The sequence below is a fragment of the Silurus aristotelis genome (assembly GCF_946808225.1).
Source record: "Silurus aristotelis genome assembly, chromosome: 1".
NCBI lineage: Eukaryota > Metazoa > Chordata > Actinopteri > Siluriformes > Siluridae > Silurus > Silurus aristotelis.
In genome coordinates, this window is record NC_139574.1 from 41414371 (window position 1) to 41441427 (window position 27057).

The window sequence follows — 27057 nt, forward strand, 5'->3', positions numbered from 1 at the left end:
ATCACTTTGAAATTTGGCGAAACAAGCATTCTGTAGTCAGAACTTCTCTGTGTGTCTCTATTGCCAGGTACAGTGATTCTTTAACATTTCTTTAATAAACTGCATTGTTAAAATATTTGGTTTTATGCTGATCATGTCATGCTATTATTTGTTTTAGATGTGACGAAGGCTCATGAACGGATGGAGCAGAGAGCACAACGTCTGGGGGCTTCTGATTTCTGACTATTACTGATTTAGCAAGTTATAACCAAGTGGTTAAATACATTATTCTTTATGCATGAGCAAGCATTGAGAGGTTCTACTTAAAGAATATTAGTTTACTGTTATATCCTCTGACTAAGATTCGGACTGGCCAATGTGCCTCCTTGAGCAGGTATCGTTAGCCAAGCACAAGTTTCTAAGCGACTCCCGATCCATAATGAATGATTAATTGAAAAGACGGAATGCAACCAATAAGGTGATCATCTTAAATTAGAGATATTCAAGTTAAATATTTATTATAAATTGGAGTCAGATTGGAGGTAAAAATTAGATTCATGTAACAAAGTGCAATCCATTTGAGTAATCTTTTACAGCCGCGCGAAAGACTAACACACAGCATACCTTCACCCACACCAGTGGATTCCGTCATTGGGCCATTGGGTGGGCACCTTACATCTTACTTAGATTTTAGTTCTGTGTTGCTTTGTGTCATTTTGTCTTGTATTATGGAGCACTTCGGTCCTTAAGCAATATTGTTATGTTTTACTGTGTACTGCACCAACTGTACAGAATATGATTAAAATGACAATAAAAACCATTTATTTCACTGTAGGAGCTATTTTTAATTTCTTGTAGATAGATAGATAGATAGATAGATAGATAGATAGATAGATAGATAGATAGATAGATAGATAGATAGATAGATAGTTAGTTAGTTAGTTAGTTAGATAGTTAGTTAGTTAGTTGGGACTGGAGGTGACCTAAAAACCAAAAACCTCCAGTGGTAAAAAATACAAAAACAAAAAACTAACACCTGATAAAGATCTTCTCCGGGACAAATCTCACATCAGAAGGACAGAATTTTCCCCAAACCTGAGATCTTTATTTTTGGTCTGTTCTACTGATATTGTACTGAGATCATATTTCCAATCACACTGAGACCTTTAAAATGATACCAAACAAAAGTAAAAATTAATACATTACTAAATTATAATAACTGCAGTATGCAAGTATAGTAGCTTGAATTCCAGGAACTTCTTAATCATCTTTCCATGACCCGGTCATATCCCCAGGAGGGAAAGAGGGGGCTCAAGGATGGGTGAGAGGGCTGCTGAACAGATGTCTTCCTCTCCTCAAATTAAAGAGATCTTCTCCTCAGATTAGAAAGTTTAATGTTCTGTTGCATGGCAGTTCTCGGGGTCTGACCTCATGGAAAGATCTGACCATTCTTACAACTTCCTCAATAATTCCTGAGGAACAGGAAATGGCAGCACTGGAGAGCAAAAATCTGTAAAGCTCTGGTCAGGTTTAGATTCAGCATGTGAGCACATGTCTTACATATAATAAAGTAAAAATCTATAATTATTGTGATGTTTAATGAAAATTTAATATTTTTAATTTTGTTGTGTTTTGTTTATTTTAATAAATTTTTGGACTTCATTTAAATCCTAACTAAAAATAAAAGTTTAGTTAGAATGAAGTCTTATAACATCTACTGTTAAAATAAAACTTTTAACAACCTCAGTTATTCAAAAACATCAGAAATAACACTTTGGCATTCAATACATTACAAAATAATTTAATTCAATAAATTAATTTTAATAACTCAATCCATTCAGTTTTGTTTGTTAATTTAAACTCTGAAGATTAAGTTCAAGTAACTCGGTTCAAAAAAAAAAATATTTAAAAATAATAAGGTCCAGAAGAGTCGGTTCACTGGTTTCAATTCAATTAAGTCTAAATCAATAGATTCACTGGTAAATGACTCGATTCCACAGTTCTAACAAAATCTGTAACATAAAACATTCTGTCTCCTTAATTTTTTCAGCAGTCTCACTCAAGAAAAAGAAACTTTTGTTTCCAAACATCTCAACATTTACTGTTTCTAGTTCAATAACAGAACAAATAGCATTCGTACAGCTCAGAGTCTGATTTGAGATTTGATCAAGTTCTCATTTGATTCTAAGATGTTTGATTGAGTTCTTGCATGTAGATGATACTTTTAATAAATTTAGTACTAACTTCATGCAGTTTTTCAACATAAAGACTGGATGTTATAAAAAAACTTTCTGACAAAATAAATTGTTTCAATGTTATTAAATCTGTACTCGTTATTTCTACATTATTTATTACATTAATTTTAATCAGCTTCATTTAATTTCTGTTTCATTTATTTATATCACAAAAATTCAGCTTAAAAATTAAACATGAACCCCCTGTATGTAAAACAGTAAACAGTTTAAGTTTAAGACGGTTTAATATTATCAAGAAAAATATCTATAATATAAATATTAATATTAATAATAATAATAATAATAATAATAATAATAATAATAATAATAATAATAACAATAACAATAATAACTGCAGTTGGTTCTCAGATTTCAGTCTTACACTGCCCTCTAGTGGCTCTGTCAGGACTTTCTTTTTACTTAAATATGTACAAATATTATTAATCGTTTTTTTGTTGTCTAGTATATCATGTTGAGGAGTCTCCCCCGTGTGGGTGGAGGAGGAACTGCTACAGAGGTCAGATCAAGTTGAGTTCTTAGAGTAAGTTTGATTGAGTTCTAACATGTAAATGGTACATTAAATAAATTTAGTACCACCTTCATGCAGGTTCTCAGCATAAATAGTGAATTTTATAAAAACATTTTTGGACAAAATAAATGTTATTAAATCTGTTCTCGTCTTTTCTGGATCATTTAGTTTATTACATTAATATTAATCAGCTTTATTTTAACTTGAATTTCATTTATTTATATTGCACTTATACACAAAAAACCTCTAGAGCTTCACCACTACATCACTCAAATACTACTGCCATGTGTAATCTTCTGATAAACCCTAATAGTGACATGGTGTTGTATAAATAATAGTAAATGTGAATATTTCTTTCAGATAAAAGTCATAAAGTGAATTTTAGGTGAATTTATGAACCACATCTGGCTTGAAAAGACCGGTGTCCAAATACTTTTGACCACACATTGTGTATCAGCTGAAAAGCAGCAGCTTAGGATCAGTCGCGTTTCCACTGGGATTCAATCTGAAAGATCACTTATGATCATATGAAATATTTTATATTATATATTTAATTACAGATCATTGGACAAGACACCTGTCAGTCAAGATATACAGGTGAATGACAGGTGTCTCATCCAATGATCGGTAAGTTTACATTCACAAACGATACCTACCTTTTCCGGTTTAAATTGTTTCCAGTGAAACTATAAAATATAGGTGCTGTCTGGGTCACATTATAAATGAAACACAAACAGTAAGAATAATTACATCTGGTCTTCCTGCACATAAAATGTCTTTATTTAAACACTTCTTTATCATACAGTACTGTTTAATCTTCCACTTCATTTTAAAAAGTGTTCAATGTCCAGTAGGTGGCAGTAATGTTCTACTAAACTTTAGCTCCTTCTAGCGGTATCACGATGAATTACACTGTACTACACTTTTAAAGGGAATTTTACATCAAATGTTGCTTTTTTAAATGTCAAGTTATAAACAAACATTACCAAATTAGTACGGTGGCCGAGAAGTGCAAAACACATTAACAAATCCAAAAACAAATTAACAAATCTGAAAACACAACGACAAGTCAGACAAACAGGAAAAGATAGGTATCGTTTGTGAATGTAAACTTACCGATCATTGGACGAGACACCTGTCATTCACCTGTATATCTTGACTGACAGGTGTCTTGTCCAATTATCAGTAATCAGATATATTATATATTATAAAATAGGAATATTCACAATGACTATTATTTATACAACACCATGTCACTATTAGGGTTTATTAGAAGATTACACACGACAGTAGTATTTGAGTGATGTAGTGGTGAAGCTCTAGAAGTTTTTTGTGTATAAGTGCAATATAAATAAATGAAATTCAACTAAAATAAAGCTGATTAATATTAATGTAATAAACTACATGATCCAGAAAAGACGAGAACAGATTTAATAACATTTATTTTGTCCAAACATGTTTTTTTTTTAATTCACTATTTATGCTGAGAACCTGCATGAAGGTGGTACTAAATTTAATAAATGTACCATTTACATGTTAGAACTCAATCAAACTTACTGTAAGAACGCAACTTGATCTGACCTTAAATCAGGCTCTAAACTGTAGCAGTTCCTCCTCCACCCACACGGGGGAGACTCCTCAACTTGATATAACTAGACAACAAAAACGATTAATAATATTTGCACATATTGAAGTAAAAGGAAAGTCCTGACAGAGCCACTAGAGGGCAGTGTAAGACTGAAATCTGACAACCAACTGCAGTTATTATTATTATTATTATTATTATTATTATTATTATTAATATTAATATTATCATTAATATTAAAATTATATTATAGATATTTTTCTTGATAATATTAAACCGTCTTAAACTTAAACTGTTTACTGTTTTACATACAGGGGGTTCATGTTTATTTTTAAGCTGAATTTTTGTGATATAAATAAATGAAACTGAAGTTAAATGAAGCTGATTAAAATTAATATAATAATGTAGAAATAACGAGTACAGATTTAATAACATTGAAAAATTTATTTTGTCAAAAAGTTTTTATAAAATCCAGTCTTTATGTTGAGAAACTGCATGAAGTTAGTATTAAATTTATTAAAAGTATCATCTACATGCAAGAACTCAATCAAACATGTTGTTAGAATAAAATGTAAACTTGATCAAATCTCAAATCAGACTCTGAACTGTACGAATGCTATTTGTTCTGTTATTGAACTAGAAACAGTGAATGTTGAGATGTTTGGGAACTGATTATTGTCTGTATATATGCAGGTCAGGGTTTTTTTCATGCTGGAACACCGTTCATTACAATGAGACGATGATGTAAGATGACGAGCCAAACCACAGAGACGAAGCTGACTGAGGTGAACCCCTCAAACTAACCCAGGAACAGAGAAGGAACTTTCTGACCAGCTGCTGGTTTTGTACAAACAGAACAAACGTTTCTTTTTCTTGTGTGAGACTGCTGAAAGAAATATTTTTAAGGAGACAGAATGTTTTATGTTACAGATTTTGTTAGAACTGTGGAATCGAGTCATTTTCCAGTGAATCTTTTAATTCAGACTCAATTAAACCGAATCCAGTGAACCGACTCTTCTGGACCTTATTATTTTTAAATGAATGTATTAAACTGAACTCTTTTGAACCGAGTGACTTAAACTGAATCTACAGAGTAGAAATTAATGAACCAAACAAAACTGAATGGATTGAGTTATTAAAATTAATTTATTGAATTAAATTATTTTGTAATGTTTTGAATGCCAAAGTGTTATTTCTGATGTTTTTAACTAACTGAGGTTGTTAAAAGTTTTATTTTAACAGTAGATGTTATAAGACTTCATTCTAACTAAACGTTTAATTTTTAGTTATGATTTAAATGAGGTACAAAACTTTAATTAAAGAAACAAAACACAACAAAAATTAAAATATTAAATTTTCATTAAACATTACAATAATTATAGATTTTTACTTTATTATATGTAAGACATGTGCTCACATGCTGAATCTAAACCTGCCCAGAGCTTTACTGATTTTTGCTCTCCACTGCTGCCATTTCCTGTTCCTCAGAAATTATTGAGGAAGTTGTAAGGATGGTCAGATCTTTCCATGAGGTCAGACCCCAAGAACTGCTATGCAACAAAACATTAAACTTTCTAATCTGAGGAGAAGATCTCTTTAATTTGAGGAGAGGAAGACATCTGTTCAGCAGCCCATTTACCCATCCTTGAGCCCCCTCTTTCCCTCCTGGGGATATGACCGGGTCATGGAAAGATGATTAAGAAGTTCCTGGAATTCAAGCTACTATACTTGCATACTGCAGTTATTATAATTTAAGAATGTATGAATTTTTACTTTTGTTTGGTATCATTTTAAAGGTCTCAGTGCGATTGGAAATATGATCTCAGTACAATATCAGTAGAACAGACCAAAAATAAAGATCTCAGGTTTGGGGAAAATTCTGTCCTACTGATGTGAGATTTGTCCCGGAGAAGATCTTTATCAGGTGTTAGTTTTTTGTTTTTGTATTTTTTACCACAGGAGGTATTTGGTTTTTAGGTCACCTCCAGTCCCAACTAACTAACTAACTATCTATCTATCTATCTATCTATCTATCTATCTATCTATCTATCTATCTATCTATCTATCTATCTATCTATCTATCTATCTATCTATCTATCTATCTATCTATCTATCTATCTATCTACAAGAAATTAAAAATAGCTCCTACAGTGAAATAAATGGTTTTTATTGTCATTTTAATCATATGCTGTACAGTTGGTGCAGTACACAGTAAAACAAAACAATATTGCTTAAGGACCGAAGTGCTCCATAATACAAGACAAAATGACACAAAGCAACACAGAACTAAAATCTAAGTAAGATGTAAGGTGCCCACCCAATGGCCCAATGACGGAATCCACTGGTGTGGGTGAAGGTCTGCTGCGTGTTTGTCTTTCGAGCGGCTGTAAAAGATTACTCAAATGGATTGCACTTTGTTACATGAATCTAATTTTTACCTCCAATCTGACTCCAATTTATAATAAAGATTTAACTTGAATATCTCTAATTTAAGCTAATCACCTTATTGGTTGCATTCCGTCTTTTCAATTAATCATTCATTATGGATCCGGAGTCGCTTAGAACCTTGTGCTTGGCTAACGATACCTGCTCAAGGAGGCACATTGGCCAGTCCGAATCTTAGTCAGAGGATATAACGGTAAACTAATATTCTTTAAGTAGACCTCTCAATGCTTGCTCATGCATAAAGAATAATGTATTTAGCCACTTAGTTATAACTTGCTAAATCAGTAATAGTCAGAAATCAGAAGCCCCCAGACGTTGTGCTTTATGCTCCATCCGTTCATGAGCCTTCAGTTTGTACTATCCTGGTCGTAGATTTGTGGTAACACCAGGCTACATAATCAACTAGATATAAATGATTTCAGGAAGGTTCAGAGTTAATCAAGAATTTTACATTTATTTGCCAGGCAATAAACAATAAACAAATGTCACATCTAAAACAAATAATAGAAGCATGACATGATCAGCATAAAACCAAATATTGTAACAATGCAGTTTACTAAAGAAATGTTAAAGAATCACTGTACCTGGCAATAGAGACACACAGAGAAGTTCTGACTACAGAATGCTTGTTTTGCCAAATTTCCTTAAATACCGAAACTATCGTAAACACTTGTAAATTCAAAGTGATAAAAGTTTTGCAAACCCTTTCTTGGGACAGGATGTGACCTATAAACCAAATGTTACCTAGAACACCTGGTAAGGATCTTCTCCGGGGCAACCCTTATGTCAGTAGGACAGAATTTCCCCAAACCTGCGGTCTGATATAGGACTGAGATAATATTTCCAATCACACTAAGACCTTTAAAATTATATCAAACATGTGAATGTAAAATGTATAAATCTCAAAATAATCATGGGTCAACCCACAAATGGCCCCTTCATGGGGTTGTTATGGGACCACAGTGGGTGAGATTTAGATCCCATTTATTAATTTCATGATTGATTTCTGTGGGTGAACTTAATGTGTACTTAATCTTACTATGGAAAATCCACTGTCAAACCATTTCAAACCTCAGTTACAATGTAAAACTGTGCCTGACCAAACAAAGAACTAATAGTTGATTGTATGTGCTGCTCTATGTTTAAAATTACATGGTTAAGTATTTGAACTGTGCAAAATAAATGACTTCAACTCAGAATGTGTGAATCACATTTAATTTAAATTAATTCAAGTAAAAAAACAGGAAACAGGAATAACAGAATTACTAATGTAGAATAGTTCACTGGTGGGTCTATGCAGATTCCTCAGCTGCACACCTACAAAACAGTAAAGAAAGAGAAGACAGAAAAGGCAATTTAGTACATTTTGAAATACTACCATTCACAGCAGCATCTAAAAAAACATGCATCAATATAATTAAGACATATCCTAGAATCTCATCAGTAAATTGTTTCCACCTCTGCCTCACACAGTAATACCTTATGCCGGGGGACCAGTCACGGAATCCAAAACTTATGAATGTAACAATTAAAATATCAACCTTGCGTCTGAACTTGACTCTTAAACTAATATTTGGCTTTTGCCAAAATCCAGTGATTGAACAATGATTCTGATCCGCTGAAAGATGTAAGTCACACCTCGGATCACGGTGGACCAGAAAGTTCAACGCACTGCAACTGAAGAAAACATATGCAAATAGAAAAAACACCAGCAAATTAAGAAAACATCTTCATCAGTTAAACAACACGTGCTGCAAATCCTCACAACGCAACTAAATACAGAAACGTCCTGCAAATCCTCACAACACAACCAATTCATTTACACTGCAAACAGCACAGACCACAAAATAAATGTTTCATGGGGACCCCAACAAGTGACGACCCCGGGACTGCTTGTTCAGTGTCTATTGATCAGTGGTGTTGTTGATGATCTGAAAGGTGAGTTTTTTGTTTATTTTAACATCGTGATCATGATTCCTTGGCTTTGCAAGTTAACATAATAACGGTTTACAGCTAATTGTGTATTTCATCAGATTATTTAGGATAATAATATCCAAAAGGCCAAGGAATCATAAATAACCAATGATAAAATAAACAAACAACTCACCTTACAGGTCATCGACACACATCAACACCACTGACGAATAAAAATTAAACAATAAGCAGTTCCAGACGGGTTTCTCACTTGTTGTGGTCCCCTTGAAACATTTATTTTGTGATCTGTGCTATTTGGTTGTGTTGTGAGGATTTGCAGTGTGTTTCTGTGTTTGGTTGTGTTGTGAGGATTTGCAGCGTGTTTCTGTGTTTGGTTGTGTTGTGAGGATTTGCAGCACGTGTTGTCAAACTGATATGGTTGGGTTTTTTTTATTTGCTGGTGTTTTTTTCTATTTGCATGTGTTTTCTTAAGTTGCAGCACGTTGCGCTCTCTCAGCCACTGTATAGGATGCCTTGAGGATAAGTAATTTATAAGATATTTTTTTATCTCAGGGTGGAGTATTCTTTTAATTAAACAGAGGCAAAAACAGTGATCGGGATAAAATATTATTAATTGTGCAGCCCTAGCTATAGGTTATATGACTTATATGACCTCCGGCTGTACTGCCCTCTGATCATGGTCCCACTGGGCTCTCAAAGCACGGTTGCCTTCTGTCTCTTGCATTTGTGAACCATTTACCAAGCGCTTTCTCCAGCTCTTTCTTACTGACAGTTTTCAGAAAACGGTTCTGCTTCAGGCTTCCTGTTAAGCAAAAAATTAATATAAAGTAGAGCATGCTACTGCATCAACCAGGGCACAACCCATTATTTGTATGCATGCAAGTTACATGAGCATAAGACTATCAGTCAAAAAAATAAAAAAATAAAAAAAATCCCAAGGTTGTAAACACCTTCTAATCCACCATTTGCCCAAACTGTTAACTGATCTAACTGACATTATGAATGGCGCAAAATGACGTTTATTATCTTTAACATAATCATAACGTATCATATTTTTAGTAATGTTTAGAAATGATATAAATATAAACGTTTTTTATCACCTCCACCTATTTCACCTAAATCACATTAAAATAATGTTAAGTATTGTCACAATCTCCTCAGAGCTTTTCTCTGTGTATTGTATATACACATGTTATAAAGGTAGTGAAAGAGAAAGAGACTCCACAGTGCTTTTACTGTTTCACCCTCCTGTTATCATGAGGACACTTTATGGAGAAAACACGGGTGAAAATGGTTTGAGAAGTCGTTATTTCCACATTTTAGTAGACACTGTCCTAGTTATCTGCTAATCATTAAGAATGTTCAGTTTTCCACAGGTGTTTATCTCTGAGGTAAACCAGTTCACTCTCCACACTTACCTTCTTTATATCGTGCCTGTAACTTTAATTACCACAAATCTTCAGAAGAATACATTAAATTAAAACAACAGTAAAATGTGATTAATTTAAAACAAAAGATAATTTCTTACCGTGACAGAGATGTCAGGTTATCCAGGTCAGGTCGGGTCAGGTTATCCAGGTCAGGTGATCAGTGGTAGTGAGTGATGACCGTTTCTTCAGAATGAGAAGGCGGGAACACAGGAGCCAATGAGAGACTCTGTGAGCTGCACAAGCGAATTGTTTTTTTTTTTTTTTTTTTTTTACTAAAAGGTCGTACTATGTTATTGTTAATATATAACATTTTTGTTTCGATCATATAAAACACGCAAAAACATATCAATTGAATTTATCATCAATTGAATAATATAGCTAAATATAGCCCAGATGTGGCCCATACAGGGCCCTCGAAATAGGCATCCTAACTGGGGCCCACAACCCTGACTAAACTGGGGCCCACATTCAGCCCATCAAAGTGCCCACTCTGACCCCATGCCTACACGATGCCCGTAAAATGTAGATAAATAGTACTAATAAACTACCCACTCTGTGCAATTTGTATAAGGTATTTCAGTGTGTAAACTAATCCTAATGTAATAGTGGAGCAAAAGTGTATTTATATACAAGTAAATCTGTATTATTTAGTTTTTGCAACACTGAGCTGCACACATATTCAAACCTGTAATGTTTGCTTATACTATACATTTAAATGAACCATATTAACTTGGTCAAAAAGCACATTGCACCATTTTCTTTATATTTAAGTGGAAATTAGTTGTCTAAAATTTGTATGCACACGTAATTTTCAAATGCAGCATGTAGTGTAAATATCCATTAGATTTTAGTTATTTTGGTTATTAATTAACTTTTATTTTCATTTGGTGATGAAGCTCGGGTGTTCTTGTATTCAGAGCAGTGAGAACTGCATACACTTCTAGACTGAGACTACTGAAGTTACTGAGTGTCACAGTTGGACCCTGGAAACACAGATTTTAATACTCCCACAATAAAGTTGATTGCTTTCCATTTTATTCTTTCTGCATAATATAATTTTTTGAATAACTGGAATTTAATTTAGTAAATAACAATGATGATTTGTTGATACTTCATAATCATCTATGATATAGAATCAAAACATTGTTTCTATCACCAGCATTTCTATTTTCTTCCTTAGAAAAAATTTAAGTATAAGTGAACTGCTCATGAAATAATCACAAATTTTTTTCCTGAACACGTTTTTAATGACACAGAGACTCATACAGTCCATTTAGAATAATCGACTTTAAACATTCACCTTAATCTCAAAGGTGTTCAGTGAAGTCGAGATTAGAGCTCTGTGCAGACCAGTTCAGTTCTTCCACACCAAACTCATCCAACCATGTCTTTATGAACCTCAGTTTGTGCACTGTGGCATGGTCATGCTGGATTAATAAAGGGCCGTCTCCAAACTATTCCCACAATATTAGAAGCATAGCATTGTCCAAAATGATTTGGTATGCTAAAGTAATGAACATTTCCCTACACTTTAAATCAAGGGCTGAGTCTTACCCCTAAAGTACAGCCCCATCAACACTCCTCAACCAAACTCTACAGTTGACTAATAAACTTATTCAAAGTTAGAGAAACACAAAAAATGAACGTCGGTGCAAAATACCCAAAGGTTTATACATTTAACATTTTAGATTTAAAAAAGACTTTGTCTGCACTTTAATTCTTATTGGTCCAGACATATACAACAAAAATCTATTCCCTGATCTTGCTGTGTAACCGTGTGATCAAGCTCAAGTTTGCAGTAAATCAGTAACACTGGGCTCAGGGGACAATGGATTGGAAGCCGTTCTATTAGATAATGTTCAAAAAGCACATATGGGTGAGATGCTCAGGTAGCCTCATACATGTTGCCATAAAGTGTAGTTGTAGTGTAACTGTAGATGGAACAACAATGTTCTGATGGCTTAGAAAGGTGTCCAGTTTGTTAGAGCGAATTAAAATTAACATTACAATTTAAAGTTCCCCCAATATTTACAGTACAATTTCCCTTTACATCTCTTCAAATAAGAAATTAAAGAAGATGATTTGTTTTATGGTTGTATGTTAGAGCACTTGTGCTTCCTTAATGAGTGTTGATGAACATAGCTCTGTCCACAGTGTCCACAGAGGTACAGCTTCTGTCCTGTATGACTCCGCTGGTGGCGGAGGAGGGCACTCCGATCCCTAAAACTCTTCCCACACTGTTCACAGTGATACGGCTTTACTCCTGTGTGGATACGCTGGTGTGTTTTGAGAGTACTCAGGTGAGTAAAACTCTTCCCACACTGTTCACAGTGATACGGCTTCTCTCCTGTGTGGATACGCTGGTGTATTCTGAGACTACCCTGCAGAGTAAAACTTTTTCCACACTGTTCACAGTGATACGGCTTCACTCCTGTGTGGATACTCTGGTGTATTCTGAGAGTACCCTGCTGAGTAAAACTTTTCCCACACTGTTCACAGTGATGCAGCTTCTCTCCTGTGTGGATACGCTGGTGTGATTTGAGATGACTCTGATGGGTAAAACTCCTTCCACACTGTTCACAGTGATACGGCTTCTCTCCTGTGTGGATACGCTGGTGTGATTTGAGATGACTCTGATGAGTAAAACTCTTCCCACACTGTTCACAGTAATACAGCTTCACTCCTGTGTGGATACGCTGGTGTGATTTGAGATGACTCTGTTGAGTAAAACTCTTCCCACACTGATCACAGTAATACGGCTTCACTCCTGTGTGAATACGCTGGTGCGATTTGAGATGACTCTGTTGAGTAAAACTCTTCCCACACTGATCACAGTAATACGGCTTCACTCCTGTGTGAATACGCTGGTGCGATTTGAGATGACTCTGTTGAGTAAAACTCTTCCCACACTGTTCACAGTAATACGGTTTCACTCCTGTGTGGACATCCTGGTGTGATTTGAGATGATCCTGTTTAGTAAAACTCTTCCCACACTGTTCACAGTGATGCAGCTTCTCTCCGATGTGGATACGCTGGTGTGATTTGAGAGTACTCGGGTGAGTAAAACTCTTCCCACACTGTTCACAGTAATACGGCTTCTCTCCTGTGTGGATACGCTGGTGTGATTTGAGATGACTCTGTTGAGTAAAACTCTTCCCACACTGTTCACAGTGATACGGCTTCACTCCTGTGTGGATACGCTGGTGTGATTTGAGACTCTCCTGGTGAGTAAAACTCTTCCCACACTGTTCACAGTAATACGGCTTCTCTCCTGTGTGGATACGCTGGTGTGATTTGAGATGACTCTGTTGAGTAAAACTCTTCCCACACTGATCACAGTGATACGGCTTATCTCCTGTGTGGACACGCTGGTGTGATTTGAGATGATCCTGTTTAGTAAAACTCTTCCCACACTGTTTACAGTGATACAGCTTCTCTCCTGTGTGGACACGCTGGTGTGATTTGAGATGATCCTGTTTAGTAAAACTCTTCCCACACTGTTCACAGTAATACGGCTTCACTCCTGTGTGAATACGCTGGTGTCTTTTCAGAACAGCAATTTTAGTAAAACTCTTCCCACAATCTGAGCAGTGGTGCATCTGGAAAACAATATAAAATGATTCAATATAGTGTAATAATTTTAGATTTGGTCTTGCATGTTATCAGAAATGTCTGCTATAGTAATCTGATATGGTTTGAAACAAGATAAATGAGAGGTATTTTGAGGCCTATTAGAAAACCTTTAACCTGTTAGGCTTCGACACAGATTTTGGGACTCACAGCTGAAAATGCTCTACCTAACTTTAAATGTTACCAGTTCCTGATAATAGTGGACTACATACACAATTTAAATATCTATAAAAAGAAGACTCTTTCAGCTTTACTGTCCATTATTCACAGTTAATATTGCTCAAAAAGATAAGTTATAGATGATTAAATACTGTAAAAAAAAAAAATTAAATTTTTTTATTCCTTCATATATAAATACATGAAATCAGTCCTGGAGCAATCCAGAAAAATAATGGGTTAAAGCCACATGTCTCATGAGTTTATATTTTAAATTGAATGAAGATATCATAAAAATTTGATTCCTACAAACATTTATTTGAGACTATGTCTGATTCGCCCCTCCCCGCCCAGATTTTAGAACTCACAGCTGAAATGCTCTACCTAACTTTAAATGTTCACAGTTCCTGATAAAAATGTGCCACATACACAATTTAGATATCTTTGGAAAGAAGACACTTTGAGCTTTAAACATCAAAGTTGATATTGTTTAAAAAGATTAAGTTATAGATGATGAATTCCCATAAATATACATTTCCTGCATTGAACATTATTTTTTTTTTATATATATAAATATATGAAATCAGTCCTGGAGCAATCCAGAACAGCACTGGTTTGAAAGCCACATGTCTCATGAGTTTATATTTCAAATGTTATCAAGATTGTTCATAACAAATGAGATTCCTACAAACATTTATCTGAGACTATGTCTGATCCTTTTCTCCCTCCCCCTGTTTGACAGACACCTGCTAAACTCAGGTGATCATTCATACTCTATTCATACAGTCTGCATATTAATAAACTGCAGACCATAAAAAGCTTTTGTTCTACATGTTTGGGGCTATTGATGTTGATTTGGCATTCATATTGATGGCTAGGTAGCCAGACAAGCTCTTGTTTTACAGCCATGGCCATTCATATTGATGTCTGGCCATTCCAATCTCAACAACACACACACACACACTTTTCAAGCATTTCTCCTATAAAAACAAACAGGCAATAAAACCAATAAAGTCGTATAAAACTATAAAGGGAGATACAGTTATGTTCAATATAATAGCAGTACAATGTGACTAACCAGATTAATCCAGGTTTCTAGTATATATTTTATTGCTACGTGACAAACAAGTTACCAGTAGGTGCAGTAGATTCTCAGAAAATAAACAAGACCCATCATTCATGATTTGCACGCTCGTAAGGCTGTGCAATTGGGCAATAAGTTGAAAATGGTGTGTTAAAAAAAAAAGCAGTGTGGCATTCAATCACTGAGGTTATCAATTTTGTGAAAAAACAGGTGTGTATCAGGTGGCCCCTATTTAAGGATGAAGCCAGCACTTGTTGAACATGCATTTGAAAGCCTGAGGAAAATGGGTCGTTCAAAAGAACAACGTACTTTGATTAAAAAGTTGATTGGAGAGGGGAAAACCTATAAAGAGGTGCAAAAAATTATAGGCTGTTCAGCTAAAATGATCTCCAATGCCTTAAAATGTAGAGCAAAACCACAGCGATGTGGAAGAAAACAGAAGACAACCATCAAAATGGATCAAAGAATCACCAGAATGGCAAAGGCTCAGCCAATGATCAACTCCAGGATGATCAAAGACAGTCTGGAGTTACCTGTAAGTACTGTGACAGTTAGAAGACGTCTGTGTGAAGCTAATCTATTTTCAAGAATCCCCCACAAAGTCCCTCTGTTAAAAAAAAGGCATGTGCAGAAGAGGTTACAATTTGCCAAAGAACACATCAACTGGCCTAAAGAGAAATGGAGGAACATTTTGTGGACTGATGTAAAATTTTTCTTTTTGGGTCCAAGGACAATTTGTGACGGTTTGTGACAGTTTGTGAGACGACCCCCAAACTCTGAATTCAAGCCACACTACACAGTGAAGACAGTGAAGCATGGTGGTGCAAGCATCATGATATGGGCATGTTTCTCCTACTATGGTGTTGGGCCTATTTATCGCATACCAGGGATCATGGACCAGTTTGCATATGTCAAAATACTTAAAGAGGTCATGTTGCCTTATGCTGAAGAGGACATGCCCTTGAAATGGTTGTTTCAACAAGACAATGACCCCAAACACACTGGTAAATGAGCAAAGTCTTGGTTCCAAACCAACAAAATTAATGTTATGGAGTGGCCAGCCAAATCCCCGGACCTTAATCCAATCGAGAACTTGTGGGGTGAAATTAAAAATGCTGTTTTTGAAGCAAAACCAAGAAATGTAAATGAATTGTGGAATGTTGTTAAAGAATCATGGAGTGGAATAACAGCTGAGAGGTGCCACAAGTTGGTTGACTCCATGCCACACAGATGTGAAGCAGTTTTAAAAAACTGTGGTCATACAACTAAATATTAGTTTAGTGATTCACAGGATTGCTAAATCCTAAAAATAAAAATGTTTGTACAAAATAGTTTTGAGTTTGTACAGTCAACGGCATACACTGCTATTTTTTTGAACCCCTTTCAACTAATTGCCCAATTGCACAGCCTTACGAGCGTGCATATCATGAATGATGGGTCTTGTTTGTTTTCTGAGAATCTACTGCACCTACTAGTAACTTGTTTGTCACGTAGCAATAAAAAAATATACTAAAAACCTGGATTAATCTGGTTAGTCACATTGTACTGCTATTATTTTGAACATAACTGTATATTGTAACTTACAGATGTAAAATCGCATCTCCATGCAGATCTCCAAGTCTCTGTTGTTACTCCGCCCCCAAAAATATTTTCCACATCGCTGCTTTTTTTGCAAATCTCAGATAATTTTTTTGATTGTCCATTATTTTCCCTTGTTTTCTTTGTTTTATTGTAAACAAAGTACAGTTAGCACGAGCTGTAAACAGCTGTTTGTGTTGACCTGAGAGCTGCATCACTTCCTGGTTTGTCACTATGCACGTGTTACTTCCGGCAGTAAGAGTTTGTAAATTGTAATAAAACTAAGACTCATACACATGGAGAATAAAATCCTCACATATATCTTTAAAATCCTGCACTTATTGGCTACATTTTCCATCAATCATTTTGTTTCCATAATGCTACTGGCTGGAAAGAAAAGGTTTGAAATGAAAGGCGGCACATAAAAAAAACATGACACTTGCAGAGAGAGTAGAGACTCCACCCAAGATTCTGCCTCTTTTAATTTTGTATTTATTTATTTTTTTGTGGTCTTAACCTTTTTTAAACACTATATTCTACCAGCCATATTTGTTTTTTTTTTACCAGCAATATGTCGTTTTTTTTAATGTGAAAGTTATTCGGAAATATAATAATGTAAGTAGTGCGGTTTTTTATGCATGTTATTATTGTGTACTGCTTACACAAATTCAGCAAATACATTCGTTATACGTTTTCCATTGAAAAACAGAGATCTGAAATTGCTGCTTGAGACTTAAAGCTTTAGAATGATGTATAGTTAGTCATGGTTACTCTTCTCCATTTTTATTTAATCTATTGCTAAATATCAACACCTGAGAACAATGGGCTATTAGTTGCGCTCACGCAACAACGAGGCCTAAAGGGTTAACTATTTAATACTTGTATAAAATCTTCCAAAATCCCCGATATTTATGTCTTCAAGGTGGAGGAGTTTTCCCAGTACCAGACCAGGCAGCATTATATCATCTTATTTTCAATTCCAGGAGACAGAGGAAAAGACTGTGGAACCTGTTGTGCTTCTGTGATAACATCAGAGCTTAACAGGATTCAGTCCATGATCACAAAGCTACCTGAAACTATGTTCAAGCAATGTTTGGATTTAGCAAAATACATTTCTGATTCAGAACATTTGCTAATAGTAGCTCTCATTAGACAAAGTTAAAAATCTGGACTGGTGCAAACAATCAGTACCTACTGAGCTGATCTGCATGCTGTCTTCCAAATGATGTGTGAAAATCCCTGTGGTTGGGACAACAATACATTGATGACGACTGCAGGTAATTATCTGTGGCTGTCAAAAGCAGCAACTTACTTCCTCCTAATGGCCTATGAGGGCATTTTCAATCAACTTGTTAAAATGTACCTCCACTTTCAGACTCTCAGCTGAAAATCACCTACCTAAATGTAAATGTGAACAGTTCCTGACCAAAGTGTTCTACATACACAATTTACATTTGGAAAGAAGATACTCTGACCCAGCCATTAGTGTTGCACAAGTCAGTGCACTCTGGTCTCAACCCCGGATACATGTGGAGGGTTGCGTTATTAAGGACATCCAGTGTAAAACATGTGCCAAATCAAACATGCAGATCACGAATTAGAATTTCATACCGGATCGGTCGAGGCCCGGGTTACCAACGACCATCACAGGTATCGTTGGACCGACGTCTACAGAGGCAGCGGCAAAAGAAGTGGAGGAGAGTGGAGGTTCGGGTTGGTACTATGATGGTACTATGACTGGTAAAGGAACAGAGGGAGCTGATATGATGGAGAGGAGAAAGGTAGATATGTGTGTTTAGAAGACCAAATGGAAAGTGAATAAGACCAGGAACATTGGAGGTGTTTAAACTGTTCTATCATGGTGTGGATAGAAGGAGAAATGGTGTAGGGAAGATTCTGAAGAAAGAGTACAGTAAGAGTGTAGTGGAGGTGAAGAGAGTTTCTGATAGGGTGATGAAGGTGAAGCTGAAAGTTGAAGGGGAGATGATACATATCATCAGTGTTTATGCTCCACAGGTGGGCTTGAGATGGAGGAGAAGGAAAAATTCTGGAGTGAGTTAGATGAAGTGGTGGACTGTAATCCTAGAAATGAAAGATTGGTGATTGGGGCAGACTTTAAAGGGCATGTAGGTAAAGGGTACAGATGGGATGAGGAGGTGATGGTAGGTATGGAATTAAGGAGAGGAATGTGGAAGGGCAGATGGTGGTAGATTTTTGCTAAAAAGAGGAAAATGGCAGTGGTAAACACGTATTTTAAGAAGAAGGAGGATCATAGAGTGACGTATAAGAATGGATGGTGAGAAGATGCCTGAGGAATGGAGAAGGAGTGTGCTGGTACTGATCTTTAAGAATAAGGGAGATGTGCAGACTTGCAGTAAATACAGGGGAATTAAGTTGATCAGTTACACCATGAAGTCATGGGAAAGAGTAGTGGAAGCCAGGCTGAGAGAAGAGGTGACCATCTGTGAGCAGCAGTATAGTTTCATGGAAATGGGGTATATTAGTAAGAGAATGCTGAGGATGGAAAGAGGCAGATGTAGAGGGCAGGGGGTATGGAGACAGATGATCCGCTGTGGCGACCCCTTATGGAAGAAGCCGAATGAAGAAGAAGGAAATAAGTCACTCTGGGTTTTACTGTACATCGTTTTTAATGCAGGTCCTTTTCTCCCTCCCCCTGCTAGACTCCTGGGTCCACTAGACTCTTGTTATACATGTTTGGCTATTCATACAGACTGCATTCATATTAATGTACAGCAATTCAGACAGACTGCATTCATACTGCATGCATTCTGATGGCCGGACATTTCATTGGACAGGAGGAGAATTCATGATCAGAAGCCATTAATCTCAAGAAGCAAGGAGCTGAACAGCTCTGCTAGTGCTAATGTTAATTCACCTATTTCTCCATCACCAGCTGCACTCAATTCTCCAACAACTATCTCCCCTACATGCCAGTGTACACACGCGCGCACACACACACACACACACACACACACACACACACACACACACACACACACACACACACACACACACACATAAATACAGCGGGTAAAATAAGTATTGAACATGTCAACATTTTTCTCAGTAAATATATTTGTAAAGGTGCTAGTGACATGAAATCTTTATCAGATGTTGGTAACAACCCATGCAATCCACACATACAAAGGAATCAAACCATACATGTCCATAAATGAAGTTGTCTAATGTCGTGAAACAACACACACACAAGAAAACACATTTTGAACACATATTGAACACATGAAGACAGGGAGTTGCAAAAATGAATGAAAAGCCAAGACAGCAGTGGATATCAATCAGAAATTAGAAAGCAATCCTGCCTATTGTCATTGTAAATCAATATCAGCTGCTTCAGTCCCAACTGATGGCCTGTATAAAGGTGTCCCATTAACAAGGTGTCACACAAGAAACATCTCATGATGGGTAAAAGTGAAGAGCTCTCTCAACACCTTCGCATCCTTACAAACATACTGATTGCATTGGTTACAGAAGGATTTCTAAACTTCTAAATGTTCTAAATGGTTTGATATCTTTGTATGTCTGGATTTCATGTCTATTAGTGTTAAGATGGTTCTCACACTGGTTCTCTAAACACATTCCTATATTATCTTTATGGAAGTCTTTATCTGGACTCACACATCTCCAGTTACTTTGTCTTCTTACCAAATCAAGAACAGCTTTAGCTCAGGGTTATTCCAGTGTGTATATACACTTGTCTGTTATCTGCAATAAACTGAAGAACAACATTTGCACCATTCTGCGTGCTGTGATTCTTCCCTGATCAGAAAACACACCACGGCATCGTTGATCACATGGGAAATAATACAAATCTAACAATATCAATAGCACCTTATGAAATATATTTACTGAGAAAAATGGTGACGTTTTCAATACTTATTTTACCCGCTGTATGTTGTCTCCTGTTATAATCACATGTAACCCTTCGATGTCGGCTCTTCCTATCATTGTGAAGCAGAATTCACCAAGCGTTGAATTGTTCACTCACTAACAGGGAACGTGAGCTGGGTTTAGACCGTCGTGAGACAGGTTAGTTTTACCCTACTGATGATGTGTTGTTGCAATAGTAATCCTGCTCAGTAAGAGAGGAACCGCAGGTTCAGACATTTGGTGCGTGTGCTTGGCTGAGGAGCCACTGGTGCGAAGCTACCATCTGTGGGATTATGACTGAACGCCTCTAAGTCAGAATCCCGCCTAAACGTAACGATACCGCAGCGCCGCGGATCTTCGGTTGGTCTGGCGTAGCCGGGCGGGGGATTCAACCCTCCCTGGTGAGCGATCAAGTGAAAGTAATCCCTCGATCAAATCTATTGTGGGGGAGTGGTGGCTCCAGTGGTTAAGGCGCTGGATTACTGATCGGAAGTTCGGGTGTTCAAGCCCCGGTATTGCCAAGCTGCCACTCTTGGGCCCTTGAGCAAGGCCCTTAACCCTCTGTGTGCTCCAGGGGCGCCGTATCATGGCCGACCCTGCGCTCTGACCCCAGCTTCCAAGCAAGCTGGGATATGCAAAGAACAACATTTCATTGTGCTGTAATGTATATGTGACAAATAAAGGCTATTCTATTCTACTCTGGCTATTCCATTATTTTACAGGCTTATGCTCTGATTAAACGGGGTGTATTCGAGCAGATGTAGTTGTGTTGGCCTATTTTGATAATAGATGCCTTTTAGGCTAAGACCACCTGTTCTCTTTCGGTCCATCAACACTGTGATTCCAGGCTACACTAGTACTCAACACAGTGGAAACATGGTTCTAATTTTCAAAAGTGCGAGGCAGAAACTAAACAAACTTGCAGTCCGCCACTTAATACTTTACTTTAAAACTAAACTTTCTCTGGGAAATCACTAGGATACGCATGTGAATATTTGATCTGTTAACTGGTTGCATGTGTAAAAGCTGTTGGTATAAAACATTGTTTACTATATTAACTGAGTAAAAAGCTGAAGAACAGATCAAATAGGACAATTGATTAAAGCATGGGTGTCAAACTCTGGCCCGCGGTGTAATTATATTTGGTCCACGAGATCATATCAAGTGTGTATTACAGCTGGCCCGCCAGTATATAGCGCATACACCGCTAATACTACAAATCCCAGAATGCTTTGTTAGTGCGTTAGCGCGTCAGTCGAGGCCGCTGAAAAACTCAGCGCTGAAGTTACCCAGTGACTTTGAAGCCCAGAAATGCAGATTTGAACTGCTCAGTAATCCGTTTGTGGTTGACTTGGAAAGCGCAGCAACCAACCTCCAAATGGAGCTGATTGAACTCCAGTGTAGAGACACGCTCAAATCAAAGTACGACTCTGTGTGTGCTGCACAGTTTCCATGTTTCCTCCCCGACACACTGCTCCAACTCCGTGCCCAAGCTGCTTAAATGCTCTCTATGTTTGGCAGCACATATCTTTGTGAGCAACTGTTCTCTTTAATGAAGATGAACAAAACCCCACTCAGGAGTCTCACTGATGGTGAGTAATGCGAAGCATAAGGAACTCCTCTTTCATGGAGCATGTAACCTTTAACCTTGTTCCATAAGTCGACTTGTACAGATTCCAAAAACATTACATACATCCTCTACATCCTCTTGGTCCAGACACTAACATAAACACTTGGCCTTCTCTTTCATAACCTTAAATGGAAACATCTGGCCAACATTTTAACCTTACAGGAATCTGATTGAATTTCAGATACCACAGTCTTTATGCACTTTTTCTACTCCAAGGCATGGACTGTTAATAGTTGAAAGATTTTTTTTTTTAATTGAAGGAAATAATTATTTTTGATTGTGTTGTTGCCCTGTAAAAGGTTTACATCAATGGAATTAGAAAGTCTAGAGAGAGAGAGAGAGAGAGAGAGAGAGAGAGAGAGAGAGAGAGAGAGAGAGAGAGAGAGAGAGAGAGAGAGAGAGAGAGAGATGTAATAAGAAACTAATACCACTGATGTGTTATTTCAAATGTATTTTCTCATTTGTATATAATATTAAACTTTGTTTGTTTCAGATTCAATGTTTAAGCAAAACTAAAGTTTGTTTCCATATGAAAAGGTTCAACATTACACTGCGGTTCAGCAGCCGCATCTTGGAAATACACGGTTAAGCAGCCGCACTTTGTTTAGTGTTGCGCGTTTAATCGTGCACTTACGGTATGGGTGCTGGGAGCGGTCAAATACATGGAAAGACAATTCAGAAAGGCGTTTCTGTTATAAAAAAGACTCAGTGCATTTTTATCATGTTCCACATTCAAACATTCATTAAACATTTTTCTTTATAGGTTTGCTCAATCTTTCAAATTATTCTTATGTACAGTGTCCCTGTCTATTATTCTCTTAAATATTAACTTATTTTACTGTGGAGTTTTTGAGAAAACTAAAGGCAAAATCACTCTAAACCTCAGGTGCATTTTCAATCATGTCACATATTCATACACTCATAAAACATTTTTCTTTATAGGTTTGCTCAATCTTTTAAATAATTCTTATTAAGGGTCTCCCTGTCTATTATTCCTTTAAAGTCCAACTCATTTTACTGTGGAGTTTTGGAGAAAAGTAAAAGCAAAAATTACTCCAAGCATCGCTGCATTTTCAATCACTGTCCATATTCAAACACTCATAAAACATTTTTCTTTACAGGTTTGCTCAATCTTTCAAATGTTTCTCATTTAGATTTACCCTGTCAATTAGTGTATTGATTTTCAAGATTTTCTACTGTACTCTTTTTTCAAATGCAGAAATAAGTGTATATATTTTTTTTAATTTGCCTTTTTTCCCCCAGATTACAACTTGGGCATTTTAAAGATTAAGCAAACTCAATCAAGAATCCGCCAGACTGCACAACAGTATCTACTTTGACTTCAGCACCTGTGGACATTTATTGACTCTCTTCTGCGCACTGATTCACTCACCTAAAATTATCCTATTAGGCTTTTGTTTTATTGTTTGGAAATTACATATTTCTATTTTTATCAAATGTCTGTTTATCATAATCAATATCACAAATTGTTGGTTGTGTTGCATTCAATTAATCAATCAATCAATCAATCAATCAATCAATCAATCAATCAATCAATCCTGTGCTTGTAAGGTGTCATTGAGTCTTGAAAGGTGCCTAATAAAATGCATTTTAATTATCATTAAACTACTATAGGACTAAGCTGCAATAGAGTCTGTGGCAGAATGTCACCAATGAGTTCTGCAGAAGCATGAGGACTGTAATAGATTACAAGCTTTCTGGACAAAATATATAAATAAATCGAAAAAAATTGAACAAAAAACGTAACAAGGTTTTTTTACCCTGTCCAAAAATATGTTTATACTACTCACACCGAAACAATAATAATATTATATGTTATTAGTATTATTATTATAATAATAACAACATTATTATAATAATATTATTATAGTAACATTATTATATTACTATTTATGAAATAATATGTATTTTTTAACAAACAAGATAAGTTATGTGTTCTGAATTTCGGTATTTAACAGGCTGCAAGCTATTAATAAGTTTAACCAGGTCGATATTTTCTTCTAGATGTCATCAAATATAACTTTCCAGACTTCTTTTTGTCCTCTTTTCTTTAATTTTACTAGCTTTTTTACCATTTGTTTGAAATGTACATATTATATTTACCTCTGTTAATCTCATGAACCATTAAATGCTTTCCCCATTGTTCAATAAAATAAATAATGTCCAATATCACTTTTATCTGTACTTTTCTGAGCAGTAATACAATTTATTTATTTACTTATCTTTACAAAAATGTGCATTAACTATTTTTATTCGTTTTTTTTATTTCACATTCCTTTATTTTTTAATGAGCAACTGGAGGCTTCTGTCACCAACACAAATTCATTGTAATTGCAATCGTGCTTGGCAATAAAGCTATTTCTTATTTAGATTTTATATATATATATAATTAATTCTGCTGTGTTTTGTCTATGAGTGGAGTGCAGTCGTTTCTTTTCTGTACTTTTCTAGCCTGTTTTTGTTTATGTATTGGTTTTTTAAGTTACTTTTACTTCGTATGTATTTTATGGAACCATTGAGTCAATCACAGTTGACAAAAGTTCGCTTTCATTGGGCAGTTAGTCACTATTCTAATACAGTGATAGGCTTTCACATGCTGTAAATCTTTTTTGTGACGATGTGGAGCCATTAAAGCATCGATTAGCATTTCTTTGCATGGAAAGGTTGACAACATTCAGGATAAAGGATGAGTAATCTTAGGCACAGGTATGTGTTGATTTTTACCAAGGTAATTTGCTATTTAATTAAGAAAAATACGCTATTACAACCTATATATACAGTGAGGAAAATAAGTATTTGAACACCCTGCTATTTTGCAAGTTCTCCCACTTAGAAATCAGGGAGGGGTCTGAAATTGTCATCGTAGGTGCATGTCCACTGTGAGAGACATAATCTAAAAAAAAAAATCCAGAAATCACAATGTATGATTTTTAAACTATTTATTTGTATGATACAGCTGCAAATAAGTATTTGAACACCTGTCTATCAGCTAGAATTCTGACCCTCAAAGACCTGTTAGTCTGCCTTTAAAATGTCCACCTCCACTACATTTATTATCCTAAATTAGATGCACCTGTTTGAGGTCGTTAGCTGCATAAAGACACCTGTCCACCCCATACAATCAGTAAGTTTTCAACTACTAACATGGCCAAGACCAAAGACACTAGAGACAAAATTGTACACCTCCACAAGGCTGGAAAGGGCTACGGGGAAATTGCCAAGCAGCTTGGTGAAAAATGGTCCACTGTTGGAGCAATCATTAGAAAGTAGAAGAAGCTAAACATGACTGTCAATCTCCCTCGGACTGGGGCTCCATGCAAGATCTCACCTCGTGGGGTCTCAATGATCCTAAGGAAGGTGAGAAATCAGCCCAGAACTACACGGGAGGAGCTGGTCAATGACCTGAAAAGAGCTGGGACCACCGTTTCCAAGGTTACTGTTGGTAATACACTAAGACGTCATGGTTTAAAATCCTGCATGGCACGGAAGGTTCCCCTGCTTAAACCAGCACATGTCCAGGCACGTCTTAAGTTTGCCAATGACCATTTGGATGATCCAGAGGAGTCATAAGAGAAAGTCATGTGGTCAGATGAGACCAAAATAGAACTTTTGGGTCATAATTCCACTAAACGTGTTCAAAGGAAGAAGAATGATGAGTACCATCCCAAGAACACCATCCCTACTGTAAAGCATGGGGGTGGTAGCATCATGCTTTGGGGGTGTTTTCTGCACATGGGACAGGGCGACTGCACTGTATTAAGGAGAGGATGACCGGGGCCATGTATTGCGAGATTTTGGGGAACAACCTCCTTCCATCAGTTAGAGCATTGAAGATGGGTCGAGGCTTGGTCTTCCAACATGACAATGACCCGAAGCACACAGCCAGGATAACCAAGGAGTGGCTCTGTATGAAGCATATCAAGGTTCTGGCATGGCCTAGCCAGTCTCCAGACCTAAACCCAGTAGAGAATCTTTGGAGGGAGCTCAAACTCCGTGTTTCTCAGCGACAGGCCAGAAACCTGACTGATCTAGAGAAGATCTGTGTGGAGGAGTGGGCCAAAATCCCTCCTGCAGTGTGTGCAAACCTGGTGAAAAAGTACAGGAAATGTTTGACCTCTGTAATTGCAAACAAAGGCTACTGTACCAAATATTAACATTGACTTTCTTAGGTGTTCAAATACTTATTTGCAGCTGTATCATACAAATAAATAGTTAAAAAATCATACATTATGATTTCTGGATTTTTTTTTTTAGATTATGTCTCTCACAGTGGACATGCACCTACGATGACAATTTCAGACCCCTCCATGATTTCTAAGTGGGAGAACTTGCAAAATAGCAGGGTGTTCAAATACTCATTTCCTCACTGTATATATATATATATATATATATATATATATATATATATATATATATATATATATATATATATATATATATATATATTTGTTAAAAAATGCGATTTATCTAACTATTCGCGTGGTTGCTGGTAATATATATAATCACCTTTATGTAGAGCCCTGTGCAGGACTGTTACCAGTGCTTGAATTGAGGGGGGCTAGGGGGATCTGGGACCCCCATAATGTATCAGGGACCCCCCATGGCAAGTTAAAAATAGACTTAGAGGAGTACCAAAGATTGTTTTAGTAAAAAATTAAGTGGAATACACAACAACTGGGCACCCCCATGAGCCCACTCCCGCAAGCATTTTGCCACAGCTTATGAACACTGTGTAAAAACCATATAAAAACCATAATCAACTTTCATTGTTTGACCTTTTTTTAAAGTGTCAGGGAAAATGCAAATTGAGAAGCTACAGTGACTTGAATAATTGAAAATAAATACAAACCAAAGCAAAACAAATGTAACTGCTTAAAAAAGTTTTGCCAAAAATAAATTTTAGATGTATAAA

General features: G+C 36.3%; 2 protein-coding genes across 6 annotated transcripts in view; one reads left to right on the forward strand and one right to left on the reverse strand.

The window, feature by feature from the left end:
• LOC310724211 (uncharacterized protein) overlaps positions 1–27057 on the forward strand; it is a 63252-nt gene that overhangs the window by 13692 nt on the left and 22503 nt on the right. The window lies entirely within an intron of this gene.
• Positions 11362–27057, reverse strand: part of LOC310723864 (uncharacterized protein) — an 80559-nt gene continuing 64863 nt past the window's right edge. The window contains exons 4-5 of one of the 3 annotated variants that reach the window (XR_014532817.1): positions 13169–13466; positions 11362–12497 (exon numbers count right to left, since the gene is read on the reverse strand). Coding sequence is in view for 1 of the 3 variants with exons in the window: in XM_083537290.1 (XP_083393416.1) it covers positions 12514–12518 (5 nt within the window). In the remaining 2 variants the exon portion in view is untranslated. Of the gene's footprint in view, positions 12519–13168; positions 13674–27057 lie in introns of all 3 variants that reach the window. The other 2 variants (XR_014532818.1, XM_083537290.1) reach the window with 2 other exon arrangements.